The sequence below is a fragment of the Mirounga leonina genome, unplaced genomic scaffold (assembly GCF_011800145.1).
Source record: "Mirounga leonina isolate KUSES-001 unplaced genomic scaffold, KU_Mleo_1.0 Mir_168, whole genome shotgun sequence".
NCBI lineage: Eukaryota > Metazoa > Chordata > Mammalia > Carnivora > Phocidae > Mirounga > Mirounga leonina.
Genome location: NW_023270426.1, coordinates 39,123,066 through 39,143,804, shown reverse-complemented (window position 1 = coordinate 39,143,804; position 20,739 = coordinate 39,123,066). Strand labels below are relative to the sequence as shown.

The 20,739-nt window shown below is 36.1% G+C and overlaps 1 protein-coding gene across 1 annotated transcript in view; it reads right to left on the bottom strand.

Moving 5' to 3' along the window:
- Nucleotides 1–20,739, bottom strand: part of RNF180 (ring finger protein 180) — a 187,226-nt gene that overhangs the window by 37,320 nt on the left and 129,167 nt on the right. The window contains exons 5-6 of the mRNA XM_035014508.1: nucleotides 12,674–12,899; nucleotides 2,453–2,578 (exon numbers count right to left, since the gene is read on the bottom strand). Coding sequence (XP_034870399.1) covers nucleotides 2,453–2,578; nucleotides 12,674–12,899 — 352 coding nt within the window. The remainder of the gene's footprint in view (nucleotides 1–2,452; nucleotides 2,579–12,673; nucleotides 12,900–20,739) is intronic.

Below are 20,739 nucleotides of genomic sequence, written 5' to 3'. Positions count from 1 at the left end.
TCTTTCTTTCTTTCTTTCTTTCTTTCTTTCTTTCTTTCTTTCTTTCTTTCTTTCTCTTTCTTTCTCTTTTTGATAGTAATATATTTAAGTTAGGTTGTGTAATAAAGCTACTTTGATCATCCTCCATAAAAACTTATAACAACTTAAGTTCTGCGGAATCATATGGGGATGACAAATAAGAAATCACAAAGAAGCAAGTGTTTAAATTATAGCTTCAGTATCTTGGGATAAAAAAAGGTGAAGGAAACTGTGGGGTTATCAGAAAGGTGCATCATTCTTTTTAAAATATGGGTGTACGGTAGAAGGTAGGATACAAAGGAATCTTTTAAAGCATATAATTCATGGGGCGCCTGGGTGGCTCAGTTGGTTAAGCAACTGCCTTCAGCTCAGGTCATGATCCTGGAGTCCCTGGATCGAGTCCCGCATCGGGCTTCCTGCTCGGCGGGGAGTCTGCTTCGTCCTCTGACCCTATCCCCTCTCATGTGTTCTCTCTCTCTCATTCTCTCTCTCTCAAATAAATAAATAAAATCTTAAAAAAAAAATTAAAGCATATAATTCATATTTTAAGTTTTCCTTGGTACAAAATCTTTCAAGTAAGACTGATTTTCTTATATTCACTTTCATATTATGTTTAAATGTATCTATACCAAATCTGTGGATGAGTTTCTACAGTTACTACTTTATAAAATAATACATGTTTATAAAATGTCTTTAAACTATTTTCTTAATTCAAACCACTGTATAAAGTTATATTTGTCCTTAAACTACTTTCTTTATACCTCAGGGATTTCATAAATCAATTTATTTTTTGCCTCAACCATGTAGGCCCCATTTCTATCTCCTTCTCGTTTAATGTCATTGTGGTACCGATCTTTTAGGTCTTATGTAGAAGCTCCCCACCGCCCTGCTGTCCCGGCTCCCCGAAGATCAGAGTTCCCCATATCTGAAGCTTTCCAGACTCCATAATATTACAAGTGGTAAATGCTAAAACTGCACAGTAGTTCATGTACTGACCATGGTTTTATAAAAGGAGAAATTATATATTACGTCCATATTGTATGATTATCATTCTACAGTAATAAATTCCCAAAGGTAAAAAAGGTATTAGAAATTGCCTTGCCCGTATTTTTTTTTTAAGATTTTATTTATTTATTTGAGAGAGAGAGAATGAGAGACAGAGAGCATGAGAGGGAGGAAGGTCAGAGGGAGAAGCAGACTCCCTGCCGAGCAGGGAGCCCGATGCGGGACTCGATCCCGGGACTCCAGGATCATGACCTGAGCTGAAGGCAGTCGCTTAACGAACTGAGCCACCCAGGCGCCCCAGCCTTGCCCGTATTTTGATAATTCCTTATATCTGTATGTACAATTAGTTGTAATTTAGAATGTGCTTTCACATTAGCTCATTTGATCCTTACAACTATATTAATTAGATTGCACATACATACATATGTGCAATTTTACATATGAGAAAACAGAAACACAAGAATGGGTTCCTATGACACCTCTGAGGTCATTGGGCTAGTCAGACCTGAATCCAGAAACTGGTATTCCTAGTCCACAGTAATACCCTTGAGACACTCAGTACACCAAGGCACTACTATTTTCTTACAGATTTTTTTTTTTTTTTTAAGATTTTATTTCTTTGACAGAGAGAGACACAGCGAGAGAGGGCACACAAGCAGGGGGAGCGGGAGAGGGAGAAGCAGGCTTCCCGCGGAGCAGGGAGCCCGACGCGGGGCTCGATCCCAGGACCCTGTGATCATGACCTGAGCCAAAGGCAGATGCTTAACAACTGAGTCACCCAGGCGCCCCAAGGCACTGCTATTTTCTTTTCTTTTTCTTTTTCTTTTTTATTTATTTGCGAGAGAGAGAATGAGAGACAGAGAGCATGAGATGGAGGAGGGTCAGAGGGAGAAGCAGACTCCCTGCCGAGCAGGGAGCCCGATGCGGGACTCGATCCAGGGACTCCAGGATCATGACCTGAGCCGAAGGCAGTCGCTTAACCAACTGAGCCACCCAGGCGCCCCGGCACTGCTATTTTCTATTTGTCTTAAATTTGTGGGACAACTGTAAAATATAAAACTAAATAAACTTACCTGTGATATTGAATTGTTCAGAATCTCTATAAAGAACACTAGTGCTTTGATCAAATACAGCTTTTGTTAAATCTGTTACTTTTGCAATGAATTTCATTATCCACATATTAAACATTATTGACAGCAATGCAACATAAATATAATCATGTGTTTTTCTCAAATTTTGCTCTTATTATATAGTTTCTATTTTCTTCATATACATATTGAAGCTTTCAGCAGAAGATACTTAGCAAAATCCTTACTTAAGACTGATCAATGCAGAAATACGTTTCCACTAACATTTTAGTTAGGAAAAAATAGCTTCAAAAAGAGACCTTGGACAAAGTTATCAAACTTTTTTGCATTAGTTTCCTTACCTCCGAAAAGATGGAATGCTTTTCTACAGCTTGGTAGGGGCCATTTTGCAGAGCTGGATTTCTGAAAGCTTTGTTTTATTTTCAAATATTCTTTAGGAAAGAATCTTTTTGTGGCATTGTTCAGTTCTAGAGTAAAACAAAAGAAAACAGTAGTTAAACATTAATTTGAGTACAATGGCAAGAACATGAAAAATTATTGTCTTAGTATTTTGATAATAAATTCAGATCTCTTTAAGAGAGAAGACAAAAGTAGAGTCAACTTTGTAATTTTAACTCAAGCAAACCTAATTCCCCCAAACTCACATTTGATGCAACTTTGATGTGTCTACACATAGAATATACATCTACTGGGTATCTCCTATGTCCTTTGCTATGCCAGATACAGACAAGAGTGAGACACCATCCCTATCCTCAAGAAGACTGAAGATTGAAAGATAGAAATAAACAGACAAAAAAAGGGAAAAATGTGTTCTAGATGTAGTGATGAGTGCAATCATGGCTCAGGATGGATGATGAAAAGGAAAAACCTTCTGAGTACTTTTTCTTACTTCATAATCTCTATTTCATTCTATATGTGGTGGTTGAGCATTTACTGAATCTAATGCTGCTGATTTTGAGGGAGTTTAAAAAATACGGAATCAAATTCTCAACCTTTCAGAGACTTGCTTATGAGCAAAAAATAAAATATTCATTTGAAGTAAACACAGACCAATCAGTGAAAAGGTATGATGATATTCACTTCAAATTCTATTTTTTTAAGATTTATTTATTTATTCATTTGTGAGAGAGAGAGAGAGAGAGAGCGTTAGCATGAACAGGGGGAGCAGCAGGCAGAGGGAGAAGCAGGTTTCCCGCTGAGCAGGGAGCCCAATGCAGGACTCGATCTCAGGACCCCGGGATCATGACCTGAGCTGAAGGCAGACGCTTAACCAACTGAGCCACCCAGGCGTCCCTTCACTTTAAATTCTAGAAAGTATCAGAAGGCCACAGAAAGCACGAGGACATAGGAAGAAATGCTCACCTTTAAGAACAACAACACAAGTTAGGGAAAAAGTTAAATCTGCTATTACAGCCTGCATTCAATAGAATATGGCTAGTTTGAATCACAGAAATACCAGTAATATAAGTCTTTTTAGAAAATTCTTTATTTAAATTCAATTTATTTAACATATACTATATTATTAGTTTCAGGGGTAGGACTTAGTTATTCATCAGTTGCATACATCACTCAGTGCTCATTACATCAAGTGCCCTCCTTAAGGCCATAATATAAGTCTTAAAACCAACTCTTGACACCTAGCAGGTTCTCACCCTGGGGTGGATGCAAGTTCTACTAGTAAGTACATGTCCTATAGAATGTGGGGTTCAGAAGAGCTCTTCATGCTGGGAAAAGAGAGGTCAGTCAGGAATATCCCACTCAGTACTGATGACTATTTATCTGTTTATCCTATGAAAATAAATTTAAACCTTATTTTCACATTCTTTACTAGTAAATCATTCAAAGCTAAAGTCTGGTTTAGGAAGTCCCATTTTCCAGCTAAATATGGAGCCTGATGACAAAGGCAGATATAACAGAGACAAAGCCACCAAAAATTTTATATTTGACAGTTTCAAAATTAAGTTATGGATTTTACAGCATCTGAATCATTATAATTGTATAATTTATGCTGAATTGATGTTAGTATTTAAGAGTTCCTATTTTATTAACTAGGTAAACCATAAAGATTTATCTACTTTAATCTGATAATTCCATTTATCATTTGCTACTACAATACTTTATGCTTATAATATAATTTTTGTACCAGAATAGTAAATGAGTTATCATTTTTTAACCCTTCAATCCCAGAAGAAATCTGCTAGTATTTTAAGACTTTTTCAGGTTAGAGCATTTATCCAAGCTTTCACCTCAAGCAGTTGTGTTCACTTTGTACTTACTGAGGTTCTTTAATGACTCTGGAGCACCAAGAACCATTTTAGTGACTGTTTCATCACCAAGAATAGTTTACTTTCTGCTAGAGGAATAATAAGGCTAAGAGGAGATCTAGTAAATTAAGCCTAGTTTAACCATCACATTTCTTGAGCCTTACTATGATAAAGACAAAATGTTAAGTACTTTATGCTGTGATGATGCATACTGTTATCATTTTGTATGTAAAGTTATATTTCAAGATTCAGAAAAAGGCTTTTGAAATCCTATGGACAACGGATATATTACTGGATCCTCAAAAGTTTATCACAGCATCCATCCCTGGCTTCAAAGAATCCGTAATTCTGTCTTTCTTCTGTGTGAAAAGAAATTGGGTTCTATCTTCCCGGCCCACTGCACCACTGGTTTATCACTTTTAAAAACTGTCAAAGTCACACACACCTATGGTTTAAAAAATCCAATGGTATAAAAGGGCAAAAACAAAACAAAATAAAACAAAAAACGAAACAACAATGATCTGTTCCACTCCTTATTTCTACCTCCACTTCCAATCCCCAGGGGCTGTTTAAGTGTTCCTGTTACCAGTTTTTTTCTGGAGATTAACCTTCTTAACTAAAAGTCAGTCATTTTTAAGACCTGGTTTGCAAAGCACTAGCAATATGTGAAATGATTTTGGATGATATTGAATGAAAATGTTTAAAAATGTCAAAGTTACCTATTTAAGAAATGTATAAACTAGATCAAACATAAATTCACAAATATATTGCTAAGGATGAGGCTAACATTGGTATTTAAGGAGAAAGTGTTGATATGAAGAAAATTCTTAAGAAAAAAATACTTCAGGTGGTACATGGATACAGTAAAAATTGTAAAGGTGTACCACATGGGTGCTTCACATGGGTACAAAATGAATTTCACCAGCAGAGTTAAGATCCCTTGCAATGGCACTTTTTTGTCCCCCTTACACAGGTGCAAAGTAAGCATTGCTCTTGAAGCCCTGAAGATTTTAAGAGTTTGTGTGTTTTCATTGAGTTTGAAAAACACTGCTTTAAATATGCTTACTCTGATATTTCTTTTTTATAATAAAAATATTTATTTCCACATTTTTTTTTAAAGATTTTATTTATTTATTTGACAGAGAGAGACACAGCGAGAGAGGGAACACAAGCAGGGGGTGTGGGAGAGGGAGAAGCAGGCTCCCCTCTGAGCAGGGAGCCCGACGTGGGGCTCGATCCCAGGATCCTGGGATCATGACCTGAGCTGAAGGCAGACGCCTAACGACTGAGCCACCCAGGCGCCCCTATTTCCACATATTAAAGTTGAGAATGACTGCACTAGAAAACATCATGACATAGATACTCTTACTGATAAGAATGAATTTGGATTTCAGGCTCAGTGACTATTCTGTACAAGACAGACAAAAAAATGAGAGAGTGGAGGCATGGATGGACACAAGAACAAAACCACTATTAGCATAAGAATTCACAGACCAGACTTTTACTGGTAGAGAATAAGAGGAAGTGTGAAATGCTCTTAATGGGAATAGGGATAATAGACCAAGACCAATTATAGACTGTCACAGTAGATAAAAAGAGAAGTGTGATACTCTTTTGGATGAGCTGCATGTCCTGGATAAAGCCCAGCAGGACATGAGAATGTCAGACAGAACACAGAGAAATTCTTCACTGTGTAGGACTGGCCCAAACACTCTAGGATATCTGTCATCACTGCCCCCACTGATTAGATGCCAGTATCATCCCACAATTATTGAGACAGCTAAAATACTCCTGGTGAAAAATCATAGGCCTCCTCATGCTTAAAGTCCTAGATTAGCTTAAATGTCATTTCCTTATTTAGTTAGGGACTTCTATATACAAGGTAAAATTTCCTTTTCTTTTTTCCAATAGAGTTTACCAGTATATCTGCTCATCAGCATGTTCTGCTAAGTAAAGGCACAAGAGTAGTGGGTATAGGGGTGGGGGTATCAAAAGGGAGACAGAGATTGAATGGATGCAAATAGTGGAACAAGAGTGGGAAACCTTGCTGAGGTCTGGTGCATCTGAGTGGGAAGGAGGGATGGCACTGAGTGATTTTGCAATTGGGGAGTAGCTTATACTGACCCTGTGGCTCCCTTCGCAATACCCAAGATGCTCTCATTTACTATATGACCATGGGTTAGGATCTCTGAACAATGGATACTGAGTCCGTAGTAGGACTGCCTACAGGAGGATCCTTCAGTGTCAGTCCACAATAGGGGAAGTTACACACGTGGTTTGAAGGCTTCAGTCATAAAGTCAATTCAAGAAAATACGATATGTTCCCTCACAACAAAACCATGTTCTTGTCTGAGGTATTCTCTTCTGTCACCTCGATGACCCCCTCTCCACATAATGCTTGTAAACCATGGCCTTTTCCTTTTCTTGGTGTGCTGATTTTAGGTGGCCTGCAGATCCTGTTATGAAGCATATAGCACCTTCCTGAATAGACTTAGTGTTGGGGTACTGATGTGGGGACTCTGGGTCAGAAAGGATGTGGTGAGGTTGTCAGTCAATGAATGGAAAGGGTCTCACCTATCCAGAGGTCTTCCTCCTCAAACCTGCTTACATTGGTGTCCTTCTCATCTTCGAAGAAAAAAGCACTCTAATTAACTTGGGACACACCAGAACCTTCCCCAATCTCACAAGCAAGCTTAGAATTGCCTTGTACAAACTTATCCTCCTTTTTCCCAAAGTGACTTCACCATTTTATATTTTAACAAAAAATACATGAGTCCCAATTTCTCCATATTCTTGTTAACACTTGTTATTATCATTGTGATTGTAGCCATATTAGTGAGCGTGAAGTGTTATCAGTTTTGATTTGCAACTAATAACTAATGATGTTGAGCATTTTTCTATGTGCATATTGGCCATTTTTTTTTTTTATCTTCCCTGGAGAAGTTTCTATTCAAACTCTTTGCCCATTTTGAAATTGGGTTGTCATTTTATTGTTGAGTTGTAAGAATTCTTCCTATATTTTGGATACTAGGTCCTTGTCACATATGTATCTTATACATATTTTCTTTCACTCTGTGAAAGTTGTTAATATCCTTTGTCGATAATATCCTTTGAATGCACACAAGTTTTTAACTTTGATAAAGTCTAATTTATCTGTTTTTTTCCTTGGTTGTTTGTGCTTTAGTTGTCACTTTTAAGAAATCATTGCCCAATCCAATTTCAAAAAATTTGACACCTATGTTTTCATCTGAGAGTTTTATAATTTTAGCTCTTACATTTAGGTCTTTGTTCCATTTTAATTAGTGTGTGTGTGTGTGTGTGTGCATGTATGTGTAAATAGTGTAAGGTAGTGTGGGTGTGTAAATAGTGTAAGGTAGGGCTCCAAGGTCACCTTTCTTTTGTGTGTGGATATCCAAACGCTACAGGGTTTTTATGTTCTTACCGAGAATAGTGGTATATACTTAGATTAAAAAATAAGTGCTTCTCTATTTTCTGTATCTTTAGAACAATTTCCAGAGGTTTCAATTAAAAAAATCATTTCATCAGTTAAATGGTTGTTTTGCTGGGATGAGGACTGAGCCTGTCATACCACCATTCCAGAAACCTCTTTACTATTTATTATCTTTAAATATTATTGACTTCCTTCTAAGAGGAGTTAGGTCTTTTTATACTATCTTCTTTCCCTTTAACCTCTCAAGATTTTGTATCATATCATCATTTTTAGTTTCTTTGTTAACTATATTTATTAGTATGCTTTTATTGGTTAGGATGCTCTTGGTTGAAATTAACAAAAAATTTCCTCAACTGTACTAATTAGTGAAATTAATTATTTAATGGAACAGGAAGTCCAAAAGTAGGGTGGGCTTCAAAGATGACTAACTCAGTGGTTAAACAATGTTATCAAGACCCCATGTTCTTTTCTTTCCTCAATTCTGCCATCCAAAATAAAGGCTTCATACCAAGCTGGTTCCCCGCTTACTCATAAGATGGTTGCCGATAACTATCCCTGTTACACACTTTCTTGTTTATGTCCAATGGGAAAGAGAAAGGCTTTTCCATCTCATAAGAATAAAGACAAACTTTCTTCTCATCTCATTGGTCAGAACTGGACCACATGCTGATTTGTGAACCAATCACTGGCAAAGGGGATAGATTACCAAGGAGCCAAGGATGGGGTCTGCTACCCGGGAGCCACCTGGTCTATGTTGGGGTAGTTCAATAGTTGAATAAAACTCAGAGTTATATTAGAAAAGAAGGAGGATGTAATGGATACTAATTAGCAACCAACAGTGTCTACTGTAACTTTTTTCTATCAACTTTCAACAGTATATCTTTTATTTTTAAAAGATTTTATTTATTTATTTGAGAGAGCGAGCAAGCACAAGCCAGGGGAAGAGGCAGAGGGAGAAGCAGGCTCCCCGCCAAGCAGGGAGCCCGATGCGGGGCTCGATCCCAAGACCCTGGGATCATGACTTGAGCTGAAGGCAGAAGCTTAACCAGTTGAGCCACCCAGGCACCCCATCAACAGTATATCTTGATTTACATTAAAAAAAAAAAACAGATATCAATTCCTTCTACATATCCTTCCCACTTCCTCTTCCCAACTTTTAACACGTTAAGTATTTTATCAAGATCACATCTAATAGTGTTAAGTAACTTAAGCAAAATTGCCTATCTAGTGAATGTTATAGTTCCAGTTTAAAATCATTTTGATGAAGTACAGTCTCTGGAATAAATCTGGGGGGAATCTAATTATTATCTCTATCCAATGAGCTACTATAACAGAATTATGTTATAACTAACCCCTTACTCATTCGCCAAAGATCTTGAGTTCCTTTAGGAAATGATAGCTTTCCCACTCTGACCTTTGACAGGAACTATCCCCTGGTTTGTCCACAATCTGAATGGCGACATTAAGTAACTGAGATGATTCATTCACTTAATCAATAACTGTCAGGGTTCAGTAAGATTAACAGAATACTCTAAGACAGTAAACTAACTTCTCCAAAGAATCACCCAAAGCATTTGAATTCAGAAAAGGAAAAAAAAATCTCATTTACAATAGCAACAACAAAAATACACAGGCGGAAACCTAGTAAGAAATGTGCAGAGACTTCAGGAAGGAAATTGCAGAAATGTATTGAGAGGTGATATACCATAATAACAATCACTCAATATTATATCAATGTCAATTAAAAATATAAATTATCCCCACATAACTTATAATTTTAATTTACTTTTGAGTTATTAAAACATACATGATATAATAGTTTTAAGAGTGAAGTAATGGGGGAAATGCCTGGGTGGCTCAGTCAGTTAAGTGTCCAACTCTTGGTTTCAGCTCAGGTCATTATCTCAGAGTTGTGAGATAGAGCCTCGCCCACTAAAAGCTCCATGCTCAGCTCGAACTCTGCTTGAGATTCTCTCTCTCCCTCTGCCCCTTTCCCCACTTGCAGGTGCACTCTCTCTAAAATAAACAAAATCTTAAAAAAAAAAAAGAATAAAGTAATGGTATATGACAAGATAGAAATATGAATGGAAAAGAAGAGCTGCCAAGAAATAAACTTTTGGGTATTTAGTGTATTGTACATTTTAGTAATTGTTATTATTACTTTTTAAAGAATGTCAATTCCATTAGAATAGGAAAAATGGCCTGTTCAACGAAAGTTACCGGGATAAATGTCTACAAACATGAAAAAAAGCACTCCATTCTTAATCAAACCAGGCACCATACAAGATGTTAGATGGAGTTAAATGTGGGGATATGAGGACAAACTGGAAACCTAAAATAAATGTAGGTAAAGAGAATGTTTATATTATTCTTTAGTGGATAGGGCCTTTTAACACCTAACTTTGAAATTAGAAATAATAAACACCAAGGTTGCTATATGAGATACATAAAAATATAAAAGTTCTGCACATTCATAAAACACAATAACATAACTAAAGTACAAATGACAAACAGGGAAATGATTTACCACCTATGACAAAAGCTGACACTAATTTTTAAAAAAATCTTTTCTTTTTAAGGGTTTTTATTTATTTACTTGAGAGAGAGATAGCAAGAGAGAGAGCACAGAGGGAGAGTGAGAGGGAGAAGCAGACTCCCCACTGAGCAGAGAGCCCCCATGTGGGGCTCGATTCCAGGACCTTGAGATCATGATCTGAGCTGAAGGCAGATGCTTAACCCACTGAGCCACCCAGGCACCCCTAAAAAATCTTGTTAATAAACAAGAAGAAGATGAACAAACCATAAGAAAAATCAGCAAAGTTCAGGGTCAGAGATTTAAAAAGAAACAAAACAAAACAAAAATGCCCAGAGTGTAGAGAAAATAAGCCCTTGTATAATGCTGCTTACAATAATTTTGGAGTATAATTTTGCAACATATACATAGCTTTAAAACACACATGGCTTTAACTACCAGTTCTACTTCTGGAAATCCCTTGCAAAAAAATACTCAAGGATGTGTGCAAATATTTATCCTCATATGTCAGCAAATAGTAACAAATAAATAAATTAAATGTCCCATATAGTGGATAGCTTAAGTAGATCATGATATAATGACAAGTATTTTTAAGTAAAGCCAAGTAGGTTAAAAGCATTATATACAACTTAATCATATTTTCTTTCTGTAAGAAAAATAATTAGGTACACAGATATAAATCATTCTGGAAGGATACTAACTCAAGGTGGTCTTTAGATGTTAGGACTACAGAGGATTTTGAGTTTACAATTTTATCTGGATGTTCTGATTTTTCTCTAATGAAACTGTATTACCTATATAATTTAAAGTTATTTCTGTAAGAAAACTAGACCATAATGTTTTGGCTCCTAGCAATGTCACTTTTCCTAATTTATACGCTGGTATTTCCTCAACTTTTATCAGAGTATACCAAAAGGCACAGTGTCAGGAAACCTGATACTGCATTTGCTCTGAGAATGTGAGGACACTCACTACTCTGTTTCTCAGTATGCCCTAGAAGAGAAATCACATAAAAAATCCCTTTTCAAGTGCCAGAAAAATGTTCGCTTATCCTTAGGAAGTGGGATGTTTCTTTTAATGAATCATGAGAATCATTTAATTGTATACTTACTTTTATTTTTCCTTAAGCGGCAGAATGTTTAAAACCAAATACTTCATCTAATTATAGTTACTATGCACAGTCATATGGTTTATGTATCTGTCCATCCACACTCACCTCCAGAATGTGGAGATAGCATTTTCCTCCCTAACATTTGGCACACAGTAGTGTACTCAATAAGTATTAGCTCTGCTTTTTTTTTTTTTTTTAGATTGTATTTATTTATTTGACAGACAGAGACACAGTGAGAGAGGGAACACAAGCAGGGGGAGTGGGAGAGGGAGAAGCAGGCTTCCCGCAGAGCAGGGAGCCCGATGTGGGGCTCGATCCCAGGACCCTGGGATCATGACCTGAGCCGAGGGCAGACGCTTAACGACTGAGCCACCCAGGCGCCCTTCTGCTTACTTCTATCATTCTTCTCTTTTCCTTAGCAATTCTCTATGTTCCGCATTCATTAGTTTTTCTTCTTTCCATAATGTGTTTTAAATACTATGTTAATTGGGTGATGGACATTAAAGAAGGCATGTGATGTAATGAGCCCTGGGTGTTACACGAAACCGATAATTTGAACCGATTTATTGAACACTACATCTGAAACTAATGATATACTGTAAGTTGGCTAATTGAATTTAAATAAAAAAAAGAAAAGAGTAAACACTATGTTATATTCCATCTTTACTGATACTTAGGTAAACAGATCCTTGCCCCAATTTTACTTTTCATTCAAGAAAAGAGACCTTAAGAACCGTAAGGAGGTTGAGAAGATGTGGAGTGTGGAGGAAAGGCATACAAGTTTTTTGTCAGATATTTACAGATTTATTCTCTAAGATTCTGGAGGAGATAACAAGGGCTAAAGAACGAGTAGCAGTAAAAGGCAGATATGAGGAATAAATAATCAACAGGGCTGTTCAAATTTTAATGGAATGTCTTTGACACTGGAGATGTCCAAGTCAAGAGTGCTTAGAATATGAAGTAGGGTTTAGACATGAGACCCTCTCTTCATCTAGGATTCTATGATTTTCAACACAGTTCTCTGAATTGGGGAAGGACTATTTTATAAAGTGTAGAGTAATAAATTACCCTGTATATGATTTGCAGTAGTGTTCTCATAATAATTTATAATTTCTCATAATAATTTATCAAGTACTTTTAGAACTGGAACAAAGCAGTAGTCAGAATAATCAAGCAATTATGTTAATGAAAGAGAAGAGTTACCTGTCTGGAAAAAGACTCTGGAAATAATTGTCCGACACAATGGGCAGGGAGTACTTGCAGGATTGTCTTTGGCAAGAGTCCGTAAGCAGGGCTCACAGAAGATATGGTGGCAAGGGTAGCACATGTATGGGTTGAAATAAACATCCAGACACACTGCACAGATGTAACTTTCCTTTTCTTCTGCATATTCATTGTCATCATCTGTACTCATTTCATTATTCAAAGTCTGCAAAACAGAAGCAAAAACAATTTTTTCTAGTTCAGTATGAGATTGGTTTCCTTGAGAAAGAGTGCCTTTGTATTTTGTTAAAATTAATAAAAAATATCTATGAGAAGCACATAATATCTGTTTCTGTGACATATTCAAAGTGACAGAAAGGCTACCTTGCAACGTGAGAAGAAACTCAAAAATACACGAAAAATCCAGAAGTCTTATTCTTTTTAGTATTTTTATATAACACTAAATGCTAAAACATACCCAGACATATTGAAGCATACCCATATCTCTATTTAACCAGTACTAGTTAAGTATCAGGTATACTAGTCCCAGAATTATAGATTCCCCATCTATCCCACTCCCAACCACAGCAAATACAGTGATTGTCACAAGGTTATGGAGCCTTCTATGGGCATGAGCAGATGAGGAAAAGTGAGGGCAACATGATATCATACTTCATCTTCATACCATGCATGCATTCTCTATACTTTGTCCCTTTGTGGACCTCAAGGCCAAGAAATGGCCAAAGCCTAACATACATCAGGAAGTAGACAAGGCAAAAAGACTTGCAGTAATTCTGGAATCAGCCTAGTAGCTGGGAAATAGGATGAGTCCCTTGCCCCCTCCCAGAAAGAATAGTTAAGAAAGAGGTCCTTAGGAAAGAGGCAGTTTAGACATTAGCAGCATAGGGTCTGGTAAAAGAATTCCTATAACTTAGCCTCACAATTTCCCCATCTGTGGGGATGTTGCGAGGATGACATAGGTAATCCACTAGACAACATGCATTCTGTGAAATCCCATATAACATAAACAAAGTTTACTACAGAGAGGATATGAAGTAAATGTCTCTCACCAACAGAAAGCTTGTGGCTATGATCTGAAAAATAATAAAGAAAAATCTGCAGGAAAGGCCACAAAATCCATAATTTTCACTCATTAATGATGTATGAATATCCTCTCCTAAACTTCTAAGATATTTGCAAAGTGAAAGGCATAAGTAAATAATTAGTACTGAATTAGGCATCCCAGATAAAAACATCTATGGACCTAGATTCTGACTTACCTAAATTTTATTTCATAGTACCAGCTTATTCTGCTTGCATTAGACTCTCAGGACTGTGCCTTGAGATTTGAACTAATTAACCTTGAAGAAACCCAGGGCATAAAAAAACCCCATAATTTTTAGAACCTCTTAAAGCATTTCAAGTTGTGACCCAAATATTTGTGCAGAATTTTATTTCTGTGAAGGACTTTGTCTCTACATATACGACAAAAGTAACTAGATTTCAGTAAAATACACATCAAAGAAATAAAATCTTTGTTATTTAAAAACACAAACAATATTTTGAAAATAAACTTGATGTAAGTTTGAAAATAGAAAATGAGGTTGCAACTATTCATCTATTATTTAAGCTAAGTGAAGCAGCCCTCACCATAGAAATAACATATATAAAGACCTGTAGAATTCACTATGTTTTAAGGAGTTAAATAGGTTTAAGAGTTTTTATTAATTCAGAAAACTGCACACATCGGTTAATAAATATGGTTATATAAGAAGACAATAAATTACCTCAAGGATAGAATTCTACTGGGTTTTTCTCCAAATTGCAGAGATGTAGGGTTGTATAACAGAAAATTTGCTGTTGGATGGATAGTTACTTTTTTTTCAAGTTTTTATTTAAATTTCCCTTAGTTGGGCAATTATATTTTAAAAATTAATTACTCATTAATGGATCACTGCCAACCTAGAAAGAGGTTTTTCATAGGTGTGTCTATGAACCCATCTTCATCCTCTCAATATTTCAATTGCCATAGATGAAGACCCCAGAAATGCTTATCAGAAATGTGGGAAAGGGGACAGAAAAGAGAGCTATCTAGTTAGGAATGAAAATCCTTTCTGGAACAAGGTATGCCATTAGCAAATAATATAGAAATGTAAACTACACTAAACCAGTTGGCAGAGTCAAGATTAAAAAAGTCTCAATAGGTGGCTGGGTGGAAATCAAGATTAAATTTAACAGGGATACATATAAATTCCTAATTGAAGACTCCAAAATGGACTGCACACATAGAAGATGAATAAAACTTAGCTAAAAGCAATTTATGTCAAGAAGAGCTAGGGATTTTAACTGACTTAACTAAGCTCAGAGTATGATGTGGTTACTTAATAAGCAAATCTAACTTCAAACGCAGGATAGGGTGGGTTTATGTGCCTCTCACTCTATAAATATCACAACACATTTGTAGTTACTTTGAGGAACACAGACAAACTAGAGTTATCCACAGAAACACTGAGGGCCACGGCAGCATGACTTCTGAAACCACCTCCTTGCAAGTACTGTTAAAAGATGGGCACCTGGGTGGCTCAGTTGGCTAAGCGTCTGCCTTCGGCTAAGGTCATGATCCCAGGGTCCTGGGATCGAGTCCCACATTGGGCTCCTTGCTCAGAGGGGAGTCTGCTTCTCCCTCTACCTACCCCCCCTTGCTGGTGATCTCTCTCTCAAGCACTCTCTCTCAAATAAATAACTAAAATCTTTAATAAAAAAGATGGAGGGTATTCAGAAAAATATTAAGAGGAGATGAGATAAACAAACAAGTATCTGCATGAGAGTGATCCTAATTTTCCTGTGTAGTTTTCATGATTAGATCTAAAAACAAATAGATGTTAAGAGAAAATAGATTATACAAGAAATACCTATTTACAAACCAAAATGACATGAACCACAGCATAACATTTTTCCTCTTAATACAGTACATTTGTCATGGAACTAAACATTTATCTTGTGTTCCCCAAGAAATACTTTGGGACTTAGAAATAAGACGATTAAAGTCGTACATATTAACTAATTTCCTCAACACAACACCCCCATGAAGTAGGTACTATTACTATCATCATTTTGCAGAATAAAGAAAACTGAGAAACAGAGAGCTCACTCAGAAAATGAGAAACTCAAACCGCTAGTGGTGAAGCTGGGATTTCAATCCAGCCCTTATGGATCTGGAGCAGCACTCTTCTTCACTACCACATTCTTAAGTGAGTTAAAGGACTTCAGAATGTCCTAGCAAATAATAAATGTTAACTGCTGATGATTATGATGCCGGTTAAAAGAAAAAGATAACCCAGGTAGGATCTACAGGGAAGTAAATGTTAAGGCATTGTTACTAAAATTAGCAGGTGAATTTAACAGGTGCCCAATGTACAACTACTTTTGGCTCCAGGGGAATTATTCTACAAGAATCAAACACGCAGTCTCTCAAACTCCTTTCTAGGGGTTTCCAGTCTCAGAAGAGGAAAAAGTAAACTGATAAATAATATAAAGCAATGTTTCAAAAAAACCCCAGTAAAAACTAGCACAAAAATTAACAGACCATGAGTTGCTATTAGTAATAATGACAACAAAACAGCAGTGCCTTTAGCTCATTTATAATATTTTGATTACTGCTGCCTTATTCCTCCAACTTACTATTTTTTTTATTATGTTATGTTAATCACCATACATTACATCATTAGTTTTTGATGTAGTGTTCCATGACTCATTGTTTGTGCATAACACCCAGTGCTCCATGCAGAATGTGCCCTCCTTAATACCCATCACTGGGCTAACCCATCCCCCATCGCCCTCCCCTCTAGAACCCTCAGTTATTTTTTAATAAGTGATAGTAGGGCAGTGCATAAGAGCAAGACTCCAGAGCCTGTTTGGGCTCTGCCACTGCTGCCTGTAGGACCTTATGCAAATTACTTAACTCCCTGGAGTCTCACTTTCCTCATTTGTAAGGTGGGGATATGAAAGTACCTAACTCATAGTTGAAAGGATTAAAAGAGTTAATATATATAAAGCATTCAGAACAGTACGTGGAATGTGTTTGCTGCTGTCATTATATTTAATATTATATTAAAGACTTTTTTAAATGAATTTTATGTTTACAGGAAAATTGTACAGAAAATACAAAGAATTCCCATATACCTCCTTCCACCACACACACACACACACACACACACACACACGCATGTGCATGTGCACACAGAGTTTCACCTTCTGTTACCATTATGGTACATTTTAATATATATATATATATTTTTAAATTTATTTGACAGAGAGAGACACAGCGAGAGAGGGAATACCAGCAGGGGGAGTGGGAGAGGGAGAAGCAGGCTCCCCGCTGAGCAGGGAGCCCGATGTGGGGCTCGATCCCAGGATCCTGGGATCATGACCTGAGCGGAAGGCAGATGCTTAATGACTGAGCCACCCAGGCGCCCCATCCATTATGGTACATTTTTAGAGTTGATAACCAATACTGATACATTACTATTAACTGAAGTCCTTAGTTTATTATTTTTGTATATGTGCTGCCAAAGTGAGCCCAAGTCCATAGTTTATATTAGGGTTCAGTCTTGGTTTTGTACATTCTATGGGTTTTAACAAATGAATGTCATTTATCCACAACTACAATATCACATAGAATACTTTCACCTCCCTAAAAGCCCCATGCTCCCCCATTCATCCTTTTTACCTTTTCTCCAACCCCTGTCAACTACTGATCTCTGTATATAGTGTTCCTTTCCCAGAACATCATATAATAGGAATTACACAGGATGTAGCCTTTTCAGACTGGCTTCTTTCACTTAGCAATATGCATTCAAAGTTCTTCCTAATTGATCTTGAAGTCACTCCAGGTCTCTAACGAGAACTGCTCTTAATTCTACATCAGTTAATATCTTGGCCTTTAAAAAAAAAACAATAAATTTGCTTGATTTTCTAAATAAATGCAAAATGCCTTCCACCCCTAGATATTCCTGGAAGACTGTGGTCCACTGATAGCATGCTGTCTTATTTTCTGGCAGTGTTATATGTTTATTCTTTTCAAAAACATATTTTTATAATTCTATTTTCTTTAAAAATATGCATTGAATCAATATCATAATTTAATTTTGTTTCAAATTGTCTCCAAAGGAAGTAATCAATATAATTAAAATAGGTTAAAATTTGCACCTAATTTGTTCTGTGTGTGTGTATATATGTGTGTGTGTGTGTGTGTATTCTACCACATACAGGGGAGAAAAAAGCCAAAAGCCAGTTTTTGCTAAGAATCTAAGAATGCCCTTGATGAAGCAGGAAAAAGATTAATTTTTATTAATTATCTTTTAATACTCCATGTGAGAGAAACAGGAAGTACACAGAAAGCATTTCTGTTGCATACCGAAGCATAATGGTTATTTTAAGAAAAAACGCCTTTGATATTGTTTTAGTTGTGAGCTGAGCTAGCTGTTTTTCCCACAGAATACTATTGTTATGTAATAAAAAATGGCCAGGAAAACTCATTATTCAGATCCGGTTATTTGACAGGCATTTTCACAAAAATGAACAAAGCAAATCTGTCACTTCAAGGGAAAAAACTGACAGTATTTGCTGCCAAATAAAATGATAAAATTTGGGATTTCAAGCAAAAATCAAAATTTTAGAAAACTTCTATATGTTTATAGCTTCCCAATATTTACAAGACTTTTCTGAAAAGATGATATATGACAACATTTAGAAGAGTGGTAAAATTCAATGAGCCAATAGTTTCCAAATGTTTAATGCATGATATCACAAAACTATGCATAAGTAAATGAAGCACTCAAAGTGTAAAGACAGACCAATGGTTTTTAACGTAACAGAGTATTTAAAGTTCACATCAAGTGTCAGATTCCATATTGCAACTAGCCTTTAATAATCTAGCACTTGTCAAGTTTTGGTGTAATATCAAAAACATCTATCCAAAATCATCTTGAAAAGCTATTATAATACAGTTCCCTTTTCTGACTATGTGTCTGGCTGGATTTTCTTCATATGCTTCAATCAAAACAACAAATGGCAACAGACTGTATGCAGAAGCAGATGTGAGAATACATATGTTGTTTATGAGGCCAAATATTAAAGAGATTTGTAAAAATGCCATTCTTCTCAATTTTTTTCAATTATTTTTCATAATATATGTTATGATTCCATATAATGGTTTATTATTATCTGTGTATGAATTAATCTTTAAAAATGTTTCTGTTTTAATTTATAACATGGTAAATATAATCCATATACACAAAAGTTCTTTGGGGTTCTCAATAACTTTAAGATTTTAAAGGGATCTTGAGTCCAAAAAGTATGACAACAAATACAGTAGGAGGTAGAAAGCAAAGGTGATTTGGGCCGTAGGCCTGTATTAGATATTGTATCGAAACATGTAAGTTTTAGTGAATTGGCAACATCGACAATAATCTCATCTTACTAAGCAAGATAATTTAGGGAAAAAATACAATGGCGGGGTCTAAATGATGGTCAGTTCTCTTCTTTCTGGGATCTAAAGAAATAAAAGCTCTAAGAAGTACAAAAAGAATGGCGGAATACTGTAGGGAAGGAGAGAGGAAGAAGGTATGGAGCGTTTACTTCAGATAGCCACAACTAGATAGACCACAGTATCAAGAGAAAAATCAATCAGCTTAATATTTACAATTCTATTAGATGACAAATAACTTCATTTATTTTTTTTATTTTTATCTTTTTAAATATTTTTATTTATTAAGAGAAAAGGAGAGAGCACGCATGCATGCAGTGGGAGGAGCAAAGGGAGAGGGACAAGCAGACTCCATGCTGACTGTGGAGCCCAATGCAGGGCTCATCTCACAACCCTGAGATCATGACCTGAGCTGAAATCAAGAGTTAGACACTCAACCGATGGAGCCACCCAGGAGCCTTGATAAATAGTATCATTTAAAATGAAAAGCAAGAGCTACTATAATACTCTGAGGTAGCCTCTAAAGCATCAAGGAAAGATGAAATGATCTTCGATAGAGTTTTAGTTATACTTTCTACATTACAATTATTTGATAACTGGCAATTCATATGGGGTTGCTTAATACAAATATTCACTTAATTAGAACACCTCATTAATGAGCTATTCTAGATAGACTGAAAATTACTTTATCTGAATTGTTTTTTATAGAACTTTGCAAAACAGAAATACCTTTAGATTAGAGTTAATTCTAGGAATCTATGTCAAAATGATCTAGATGTTCTAGCTTGAGTGCTTGTTTTACTTTAAAAAAAAGTTCAAAATAACATCCCAAGGTCTAGAGTGAACATCAGTAGTTAGGACCTACAAAAGAAGAAACACACCAAATCCCTACAACCTGTGGTAAAGGAAAAACAGAATTCATGGGGTCTCAAATGAATACTGGGGCTGTTGTAATCCACATTTTGAGTGGAAATTTCCCAATATTTATTCCTGTAATTCACCAGCATACCCACAGAAAGGAAGAGACTAAATGAAGACTCCACATACCTTTAAGAGGTGACCAATGACGGCTTAGAATATTTTTCCCCACTCACCATCATACTTCTCTGTATGTTTGCAGGTTAATACAATACTGAGTATTACCCAAGCCATCAGATACAGAGTTATTCAGAAACCATTTATTCATTATGTTACTTCATAAATAAATCCCTTCAGGGCTCCACTCTATATACTGATGAAACTAGATATATGTATAAAATAGAAAACTCCAAAGAAGTGCATACGGTCATTTTCCCTATACTGGCCTTTGGAAGACTTATATTTATCCCATTAAAAGCTCTGGGGAATGCAACTTTGTGCAACTTATTTGCTCTCTTAATATGAATATTAAACCAAATGATAATCAATTTACTTATGAAACAAAAAATCAAGTTAAATGAAGTAAAAAACTAAGGAAACAGTCTTTGCATTGAAAGAAATGAAAATGACCCACATTCACAGTAAACAATTGCAAATGCTCAGGCTAGACTTTATAAATTTCCCCAGATTACTTGGGTTTGGAGACTAAATGTAATGAATT